The following is a 10,744-nucleotide window of genomic DNA, read 5'->3' as shown; positions in this document are numbered from 1 at the left end:
TCTATCAAGCAGGAACATTTTACTGAAAATATTTCTGGACAAAGCTGATATTGAAAATTATTTCTGGGAAGCATTAATCCCAATCTAAAACTGACAACTGGTATTTACCAGTTTAGGGAGAGATGTACAACATCTCCAAAACATAAAAGTTCTTTTCCCCCCTTTATATCTGTGTATTGGAAGTAAAATTATTTTTAGCTCTCTTCAGGCCAATTGTGCTATTGGGAATTATTTCTAAGAATAATTTCTGGAAAAGTTTTATTGAAAGGAAGACTAAACATAATGTGCCTTTCCTTGTAGTCCAGGAACTGTTGTGGTATTTCAAATTCTAAAAATATCTACTTTCATGAAATACTGTTTCACTACAAACCTAGTTTTTCACTAAATACACATTTTTTTAAAAAATCCTGGAGCCCTCTGGGAAAATCAGTGGTTTCTCTCTGTGTTTCTGTATTTCTACAGTGTATAAAGAACTCTTAAAGGGAGCATGAAGAACAATTTCTTTTTTCCCTAGCTATGTCAGAGATAGATCTTACGTTCGTGTTCTTGTAGCCAGGATGCTGGCGTGTATACTCATTCAGAGCTAGCTATTTAGGTTTTCAATAAAATGTCCAACCTTGCATCATCCTTTCTAACTTACTGGAAAGACTAATTAGGTATGAAAAAGAGTCACACATTTTTCTATTCATCATATGCAGGAACACAACCTGGTTTCCATACAATTTCAATTTGCAAAAGGCCACCAGAAAGGGACTCGGCACCCTTCATTCTTCAGGAATTCTGTATATTATTGTGACCATCTATTAGATATTCAAGACTGAGGCAGCATATAGGCAGTGGCTGGAGAGTGTAATGAATGCCATGGCATCTTTTAGTGAGAGGTTTCAGAGTCCTTCAGAGGCAGCCACGTGCATCCCCTATACTGTGAGCAAAAAACCAAAACAAAACAACTCCGGGGGAGGGGGGGAGGGGTTCCGGAACCATCCATTCCTAAGATCTAGCCAGTTTGGATTCATGAGCTTTCAGTGTGCCAACAGCATCTTTGACTGCATGGTAGATAATGTTCTTCACCTGCAAAGAGAATGTAATGAATGAATGTAATGAAGAATAAGAATATAAATGTTTCCATCTGCCCCAAATTACTAATTACCAGGATTTATATTGCAATTGCCTATAAAGTTTGAACACGTATAAGGAAAGAGCATCAACTAAAGTGATGGAGCTACCAGGAGAAATCTTATGTAGAAATGATTAGCTGATTTCCTCATTAACGTTCATATGCAATTGGTTAATAATATTCTGCATATGCTAAGATCTTTGTAAAAGGCATGCTAAACAAGTTGAATTACTTTAATTTCCATATACATATACATATATATATATATATACATGGAAATTGTGATGTTCAAAAACATCAATACTAATGTAGTTTTAAAAAATGTAATTCAAAAATTCCTATACTCATTTTTATTAGGAAATTAAAAAACTACAACTTAAACCTTTAACCCCTGCCATTTCTGAGTAAGATTTTGCCACTCCATTCAGCTTGCAAATATCAAACCTCCAAATAGTTTACCACTGTGTCTATCTTAAGGGAACTAACAATGGATAGGAGTTTCTTCTCTATAACTTACGTAAATAAATATAGGACATGTGAAGATTCAAGAATATTACATTTTTTAAGTCTCCAATAAGCTCTGTGCAAGTGTAAAACCTTTATCTTTTAATCAGAGAGACTATTATGAGAAGTCAACATATTGTATAAACTGGTCTGAAATAAACCTGAAACTGATATAACTATGTCTTAGAATTCACTTAGTTAATATGGCCACAAAATACCTTTTTCTATAAAATCTTTAAGTAGTACAATTTATTTTTTGCAAATGGTATTCCTCCCTTCTTACAAATATGATATTCATCAGAGATTTTACCAGAAGATTTACCTGCAGCTTATCCTCATGGTTTGTGTGAGTATTAGATAGGTGCCTGAATTCTTGGGTCAGACGGAAGCAGTGTTTCACATGTTCTGGCGATACAAAATCTTCTGCCACTTTAATGCAGCTATACAAATTATGAACCTGAATAAATAAGAAAAAACAATTAGGGTAGTGTACAACCCATAACGCTGAAAATCCAACATATTCACCATTGCATCTGGTCTAAAAAAAATCTAAATAGATGAATACTACTTTGAAGTTCTCATGGACAATTTACTCATGGGAAAATATATTAAAAGATCTTATTGCAATCTTAGACTTACAAGTACAATTGGAACCAGAATCTCAGTTGTTGAACGCAGCCATTAAGCAAGACATCACATGGCCACTTCGCTCAATTATTGCAAATCCTGGAACTCCTGGTTGTGCTTGTTAAGCAATCTCACGAATTGATACTTGCCTCTCCATTCTGGGGCTAAAAATCCTCCATGGCTGAAACTCCTGCTTGGATTTCAGCACAGACCTTTTTCAGCCAGCTCAGTTTGCAACCTTCCCTGCCAGCTTCCCACTGACTTTCTGGGGAAGCCATCAGGGAGGATTGCAAATGACAATCACATGATAGTGGGGTGCTTGGCAACTGATTGTTAAGTGCGAACAGGTTGCCGAGCACTCAGACTGCAATTTACACACGTGGGTGCTACAATGTCCGTAACTTCAGCCACAGGTCATAAGTCCCTTCATTCATCATCATCATCCTAACTTTGAACAGTCGTTGAATGAATGGTCGAAAGTCAAGAACTGTGTATTAATTACTGGATGCAGATAGTTCTCACTTAACCCTAATTGCGACCAAAATTTCCATAGTTAAGCAAAGCAGTCCTTAGGCAAAATATCAAGTGACTGTGTTGCTTAGGGATGGCAGTTTCAATAATCCTAATTGCGGTTATTAGATGAGGACTGTGCTGTCATTAGGTAAGCACTTCATGCTTCTCCTGCCCGGTGGAAAAATTCCATCTCCATCCTGCTGCCTCCTCCCCAGCCAGGCCTCATGTGCTCCCTTCAGCGGACGAGGTTCACTGCCCTCGCCTCTGCTTCAGTTTCCCCATCTGTCTATCTCACCCCTATCTATTTCTGTCCTCTTGATTGCTGTCTATACCCTACTGCTACCACCTACCCTGCCACCCTCTGTTGACATTCGCTGTCTTCTCGCTGCTGGCCTGGGATCCAGAGTGGTCCCAGGAAACGTGTGGGGAATGTGGCAGGGTGGTGGGGACCTGTCTGCCAAAAAGAGCTCCCTGGGCCAAACTGGCAGAGGATATAAGGGGGCAGCTCCCTGAGTGAAAGGGTGACTGTTAGGCAAGGTGGCAAAGCTTTGCGAGGACTCGCACAGTGTCAATAGCTGCCACCTTTCCCGGGGAGCTGCTCATCTGCACCTCCGCCATGCCTGCTCTGCTGGCCCATTCAGCTGCCTACTCCCTGGCTGGCCTTGCGACTCCCTTCTGCAGATGAGTTTCCACTGCACTTGGGAGTGGGCTGCACCCTTGTCTGGTATATGGATCTCGGGCCAGCAGCAACAGAAGGCAAACAAAGGTCAGTGGAGCCATGGGGATGGCAGAGGAGGCACTGGAGGTGAATGCAGGGCAGTCAAAACAGTGGAAAAAGAGAGGAGATAAATGTGGATGGGTTGCCAAGTGCCAAATTTTGTTCACATGTTCATGAAGGTGCTATGGGTATAACTTTTTAGAAACCCAGCGTTCTGCCGGGTGGTCCAAAATTCCACTCACCTGATGTGGAGCCCCTGCAGGAATAAATACAGCATCTCCCAGGAACTGCACGATTGCCCAACCTTGAACTCCATATTCCTCGTACAGACGCTTACGAAGGGTCTGGTCCAGATACCAGCTTTGGTCATGGATTGGATCATGATCAGGGGGGTTTTCTTGCCCCTGTTCTTCACCAACCTAGTGCAAATGTATTGGAATTCAATTATTCTAGATCTACTGGATAGCTGAAGAAATACCTCCTACTTACAATTACTTCATTACTGGAATATTAGCATTGTTTAAACAGTTCTATGGCAAGGGCGACTGTGGCCCGGGGAGGGGGGCGGGAGATCCAATTTTCACAACTAAAATTGCTGATTGTGTGACCAGATGTCAATATTAGTTTTATAAAGGTAAATCTAAGAGTTAGGTAAATCTCAGAAGTTTAAAATAAATTATTGGGAAAAGCAAAACCTATAGTAAATTCTCTATGTGCAATTCCTTACCTTCCGAAGAAGCTCCCTGATTTTTTCAGCATCCTTAGCAGCATAAATGTGCCACAGTGCCCCTGGCTTCTCCTTTGCTTCATGGATTCGCTGTTTTGTAACATCATCAGCATCTCCTTCATCTATGGTTTTCAACACCTCTGAAATCCAATTCGATATATAGCTTTTTACTATAATGTGCAAGAAATAAGCAATTTTGGTAATAGCATAAACGAGTCCCAGGAAAAAGCAATAACTGTTATTTCCTTCTGATAACAGAACACCAATTATCTCATATGCAACTTGATTGTCTTTAAGAGAATGTATTTTTTATAAGATCAAGAGCATGCGGGGCTATCTATCCCAGGGGAAAAAAATTCACAAAGCCATTCTTGTTCAGGTGATATATGTATGTTTAGGGTATTCTGTTTATGCGTTGCTTCGCTCAGTTAGAACTGCAAAGATATGTTTTATTTTTCATAATGTTCCTCATGATACCTGGACAGGTATCAGCAGAGGCATTGCTTCAAGACAAGTTGATACACCTATACAAAACTAAAATTATCTCGTGACTAGGTATTAGTTTGTTCCTCCCACTGTTCCTCTGATGATTTTTGTTCAGAAATATTGTAATTGGAAAGGGCGGCATAGAGGAACAAACAAAAATAAAAACAAACAGAAATTCAAGTTATTCCCTAGGGAAAAAAATCAGCTTGAAAGAAAGCTTACCATCATCATGGGCACCATCTCCAATAGGGATTCCAACATACACCATAACATTAACTGCATCTGATACATCTAAATGTAAATTCGTTGTACCAACTCTTCGGTCTTCTGCCGTTATTAATCCTATGAACAATGCAATAAAGAAAAGAAGACAAATAATCTTTATCCTACTGCTATTAGTATTTTTATTTGTGCATAGCACCCTTGCTTAACTCAATTCCCTATTACGGAATAACAACTCCTTGCCGCTACATAGATCATTACTCTATAGTGCTGAAGGGGCTCTTGCCTCCCAAACAACGCTATGAATTAAACTGTGGGGAATCTGCATTCATGCAAGAGTCACCCTGACAATCAAGGGATAAGACTACCCAAAATGACATGTAGCTGCTGATGTGCCTGGAGGCAAAACAGAACAAAAAAAAAAGTTTGAAGCTGAAAACATGCATATCACTGCAATGTGGAATGTCAGAGCCATGAACCTTGATAAAATCAGAGCTGAAATACCAAGATAGAACACTGATATTCTGGAAATGTGCAAAATGAAATGGGTCTGGAATGGATCACTTCCCATTAGAGTGCATAAAATCTTCTACTGCTGACAAAAAAAAATCATAGAAGAAATAAAATAACTATCATTATTAACCAAATAATGTCACTGCTTGGATATAATCCAAAATGGCAGACTTCAACTAATATTAAATTAGCACGCCAACTAATACTAAACTGATCCAAATCTACACTCCAAATCTACACTGCAGAGGAAAATGAACAATTATTTGGCCAACTTGCAATGTCTTGTCAACATTGCCAAAAAAAGATCTCATGTTAATTATAGGAGACTGGAATACTAACACTGGAAATAAAATAGCTTTTGGAATAATGGGAAAAAATGGTCCTAGAATAAGAAATGAAGCAGGAGAGAGTGCCGTCAAATCTCTCTCACTCTCTCCCAACAATCTTCCAACCACTATAAATGGACATCACCAGATGGCAACACAAAAAACAAATTGATTATATACACAGCAAGCAAAGATTGAGGAAACTCTATTTAGTGAGCAAAAACAAGATTTGCTGCTGACTGCAGGACAAATCACCATTATTTGCAAAAATTAAACTAAGAGAAACAAATAAAGCTATCAGATTAACAAGAACTCAGCAATTCTTCACATAATAATATGTCAAAGGTAAAAAAAATACATTTAATGAATTAACTTTGATAAATAGAATGCCTAGAGAATTCTAGACTGAAATTTGTGATATCATTAAAGATGAAGCAAACATTAAAGATGAAGCAAATATCCCCAAAAGCAAAAGAAGGCAAACTATCGGACATGCTAAAAATAACTGAATAAAAGGCAGAGCACAGAAGTTAAAAGAGGAAAATTTGCCCTACTAAACATTTCCAAATAATAGCAGATTAAGACAAGTTGTATTTAAATAAGCAAGACAAAGAAATTGAGGCTAACAGTTAAACTGAAAGGACCAAAGAATTAATTTAAGAAAATTACAGAAATCAATGGATCTTCTTATGCAAAGATGATCATAATAGAAATACACAAGACAGATCCGCCAAAACAACACGTTTAAATATATGATCACTGAACTAGAATCAGATGTTCTGGGAAGTAGATGAGTCCTAAAAATATTGCTAAAAATAAAGTTGCAGAAGTTGATGAAATATCGGCAGAACTGTTTAAAATCTTACCAGATGATTCAGCTGAAGAAGTACAGTACATGCAGTTTGTAAGCATGTACAGAAAACACGACAATGGTTAAAGGACTAAAAAAAGGTAGATTCAAATTCTAAATATCAAAAAGAGTAATCCTAGATAATGGTCAAGCTACAGAATAATTGAACGTATTTCATATCTTTGGAAGATAATGCTCAAGACTCTGCAATCTAGACTTCAACATACTAGGAACAAGAATTACCTGATGTACAAACTGGATTCAGAAAAGCCAGGGGCATCGGAGATCACATTGCTAACATCCAATGAATAATGCAAAAGGTAAGTAAGTTCCAAAAATGTATCTATTTTTGCTTCATTGATTATACAAAGGCTTTTGATTATGTAGATCTTAAATGTTTATAGACCTTAAAAACATGATGTACTGGGCATCTCACCTAGCTAATGAAAAATTTATAGGAATGTTTTTATAGGAAGCAACAATTGAAATGGAAAATGAAGCAAATAAATAGTTCAAAATTGGGAAAGAAATGCACCAATGTTTTATACTATCACCTTATATTTAACTTGGAGAAGAAGGTGGAATTAAAATTGCTGGGAAAAACACTGATAATCTCAAGCATGTCATGGAAGAGAGGAACATGTAAGAAATCTCTTAGTAAAGGTGAAAGAAAAAGTGCAGAAGTTAGTCAAGCTCCCATTATTAAAACAACTAAGATTGTGACAGCATCTAGTGTCAATTCAATGCAAACAAGAGAAGAAGCCGAAGTAGTAATAGGCTTTGCTTTCCTAAGGCTTAAAAATTCGAAGAATGGTGACAATAGCCACAAAATAGAGAGGTGTTTAGGACAAAAACTGACAGATGTAGCCAAAATATTCAACTGCAGAGACAATATACTGACCACTAAGTGTACATATTGTGACGGCTATGGTTTTCCCCATTGCAGTATATGACTACGAAAGGTTAAATGAAGAAAAACTGGTATCGCTGAAATGTGATGTTGGGAAAAAATTGTTGATCTTAGATCTCAAGAAAAATGAAGAAATGGTTTCCTGCCTGAGCAGGAGGTTGGACTAGATGACCTCCAAGGTCCCTGCCAACTTTATCATCATCATCATCATTATTATATTTGTGTCAGTTATGCTAATTATATATTTAATAATGTCTTTGTCAAAACACCTACACCACAGTGAAAATTTGGCAGATGAAACAGCTTTTTGGATATTAGAAGAGATACCAGAATCTAATATACAAAATAACAAGCCCATCATACTTCAATTTGAAAGCTATGGGTTCTTAACAAATTTCTTTCTTTTTTTCTTTCTTTTGAAACAAATTTTATTGGTTTTTTAATTCTTGGAACAAAGTGCTCAAGACACACCGTGGTGCTGGGGTAATCAAACATCCAGAAATAAAACCATATATGAATAACTCAAATCAATACATCAAATATTCCCTCTCTATTTCCCTCAAATAGCTTACTATATTTAAAATAATCCATTTCTAATTTAAATTTCTATTAATCCTAAACCTGTTTTGGAGCTTTATAAATTTACAATTACCATAATCAAATTTAACTTTAAATAAACACATTATCAATTCAGGTATCCCTTCCAGGTATATTCTAGTTCCTTAATTTTATCACAAGTCTTGTTTATTTCTTCTTCCACTAATATCTCCTAATTATAGTAAAATATTAGTCTACCCTATACATATCTAATCCATCAATCAATTGATTGAACAAATTTCTTTAACTAGTACTCACATGTTTTCATTCTTGAATTAGATTAATTTTTTTATCTTAAAAAAAATAAATTCTAAACAAATGTGTCTCTTAAATTTTGTTGCTTATTTATTCGTAGACATATCTCACTGCAAATATTTTCACTGTGGGGACTATTAATAAGCATCAAAACACAGCTTTCAAATTACACACCATATGCATTGTACATTTTGGGGCCTAGATCAGGCCGCACAAAGTAACTTGGCAACCTAGATGCCAGATTCAGTCTTCCATCTCTTTTAGTATATTCTGGAAGAGGAAGATTCTCCATTAAATCTTCAAACCTGAAATAGGCAAATATCATATTAGATACAAGCATATACAAAAAATCAACAAATATCCAAATAAGCAACCTTCGTCTTCAATCATCCCAACAGAAGGAACTTACCTTGTAGGCATCATATCCCTAAAATCCTCTCCTGGAGGCCAATCTTTTAACTTCAGTACCATAGGCTGCCCATCGTCTGCCCTTAGTCGTTCTGCAAAGTAGTAATTACATGCAGCTTATGAGTTCTGTTCTCACTTTTTTTAATGGAGGAAGTACAAGAGTGACAACTTAGATTTGCAACTGTACAGCTGAAGTAACAAATCAGAAAAATATTAGATTCAAAACAATTTAGTGTTTATTGATTAGTTTATACTGGGCAAGCCAGATCTTTTATAGTGCTCTTGTGCCTATGATATAATATTTTGTATAATCCACAGCATATGATGGCAGGATGTATGTTCATCAAAATGCTGCCTGAAGTTGATGAAAAACATTGTCTGATGGTTGTGTTTGAATAATCATAAATGAGTGTGATTACCTTTATGCAGGGACTGTGAGAAATACAATGCATATAAGATTTGGTATTGGACCCAATGACAAAATGCTACAAAAATTGAATACATACTTATACAAAAAATCTAATTATTACCATAAATTAAATAAACTTTTTCAACATCTAAAATGTAAAGAAGGATATTAACATAAAAGAGCAGGTAAGGTGGAAGGACTGATCTTCATAATATTATAATTAAAAATCTTGTACTATTAACAAAAATCGCTTAGGAAAGCTCCATTGGTACAATAATTTGTTCTGTGCAAATATACTTTTAAAAAAAAGCTAAACTGAGAAAATCAGCAAATTTTTTCATAACTGTAGAAATTCACAAAAGAGAATGGAAGTCAGAACATGATCTCATCCATCAGACTCCACTTACTAGAAATGATTTCGAAGCCATCCCAGAAGTCGCGCACTTTAACATCTGAGATTATGGCACAATTTCTACAATTGACCAGATCTACATCCTGATCTCCAAATTCTTGGCTAAATGCATCTGGTTTCCAAAGTTCAGGCTTCAATTTCTTATGAACACCAGAAACGAGAACAGGCTGCAGAAGGATAAATAAAAAATATAAGGAATTATTCTAATGTAAGGTTTCTTTAAAAGATAGCTGGAAATGAATAAATGTACATAATAAAAATAAACCAGTAAAAGTCACTGAAACAAAGCTGGCTAAAATACACCTCAATGCAACAGAGTGAAAAAGAAAAATAATTATCATGAAGGACAGCTTTAAGTAATACTAAAAAACCAGTTAACGTAACTGCTCAGTTTCTGTTTATAACTTTTTTTTTACTCAAATGAAGAGTTGTGCGTATTTACAAAACTAAGCCAGCTAGTTTTCTATGTTAAGAACCACTACTGCTTAGCCTACAATTAACGAAAGTACACATTTACCTGCATAATTTAATTAAAAAGTAAAATTATTAATTTTACATGTTTTTTCAACTACTTTTAGTAATGGTGAAGCTATGGATTTGACTGCTAGGTATCCTGAATAGTCTAATTTCTGACAGTTTACCAGGCATTGTGCACGTGGCATTTTCTAATTATGGTCTGATTTTAACCAAGGACTTGACTTCTTAAGATATTATATTCTGTTCAGATTCAAATTTCCGTGCTTTTACTGTGTATTTGCCAATAACAGTATTTTCACAGCAGTTAGTTTTCCTTAAGGATAATACATACATTTTTATAATATAAAAGATGATCTGGTTTTTTTTTAAAATTTACCTGTCCTTGTTTCCAACATTCTCTGAAAATCTTCCAGTTGTTCTTGTTGCTGGGGTCATGAAGACATAAAAGTCTTCCATCACAAAGCCAAGAATGAGAAGTATGTGGGTCCAGCACATTTAATCCCATTACCATTTCTTTTACTTCTTTAGAAGTATCAGCTACACTGCTTGTTCGCTTGGCAGCATCAGACATTTTCTTATTTTCCACCACTGATGCAATTATATGATCGAGGAAGTTTGGCAAACTGGCTTTACTCTTGGCCCCCTAGAAAACAGAATTCACATAACAACCTAA

General features: G+C 36.1%; 1 protein-coding gene across 1 annotated transcript in view; it reads right to left on the bottom strand.

Moving 5' to 3' along the window:
- Positions 1-968: 968 nt before the first annotated feature.
- KDM3B (lysine demethylase 3B) overlaps positions 969-10,744 on the bottom strand; it is a 52,110-nt gene continuing 42,334 nt past the window's right edge. The window contains exons 16-24 of the mRNA XM_015817887.1: positions 10,448-10,714; positions 9,590-9,761; positions 8,775-8,865; positions 8,540-8,670; positions 4,915-5,034; positions 4,207-4,346; positions 3,722-3,898; positions 1,944-2,078; positions 969-1,071 (exon numbers count right to left, since the gene is read on the bottom strand). Of these exons, the coding sequence (XP_015673373.1) occupies positions 991-1,071; positions 1,944-2,078; positions 3,722-3,898; positions 4,207-4,346; positions 4,915-5,034; positions 8,540-8,670; positions 8,775-8,865; positions 9,590-9,761; positions 10,448-10,714 (1,314 nt within the window). The 3' untranslated portion in view covers positions 969-990. The remainder of the gene's footprint in view (positions 1,072-1,943; positions 2,079-3,721; positions 3,899-4,206; positions 4,347-4,914; positions 5,035-8,539; positions 8,671-8,774; positions 8,866-9,589; positions 9,762-10,447; positions 10,715-10,744) is intronic.

The sequence above is a fragment of the Protobothrops mucrosquamatus genome, unplaced genomic scaffold, assembly GCF_001527695.2.
Source record: "Protobothrops mucrosquamatus isolate PMUCROS unplaced genomic scaffold, P.Mucros_1.0 scaffold653, whole genome shotgun sequence".
NCBI classification, from domain to species: Eukaryota; Metazoa; Chordata; class Lepidosauria; order Squamata; family Viperidae; genus Protobothrops; species Protobothrops mucrosquamatus.
This window is presented reverse-complemented; position numbering and strand designations above follow the sequence as displayed.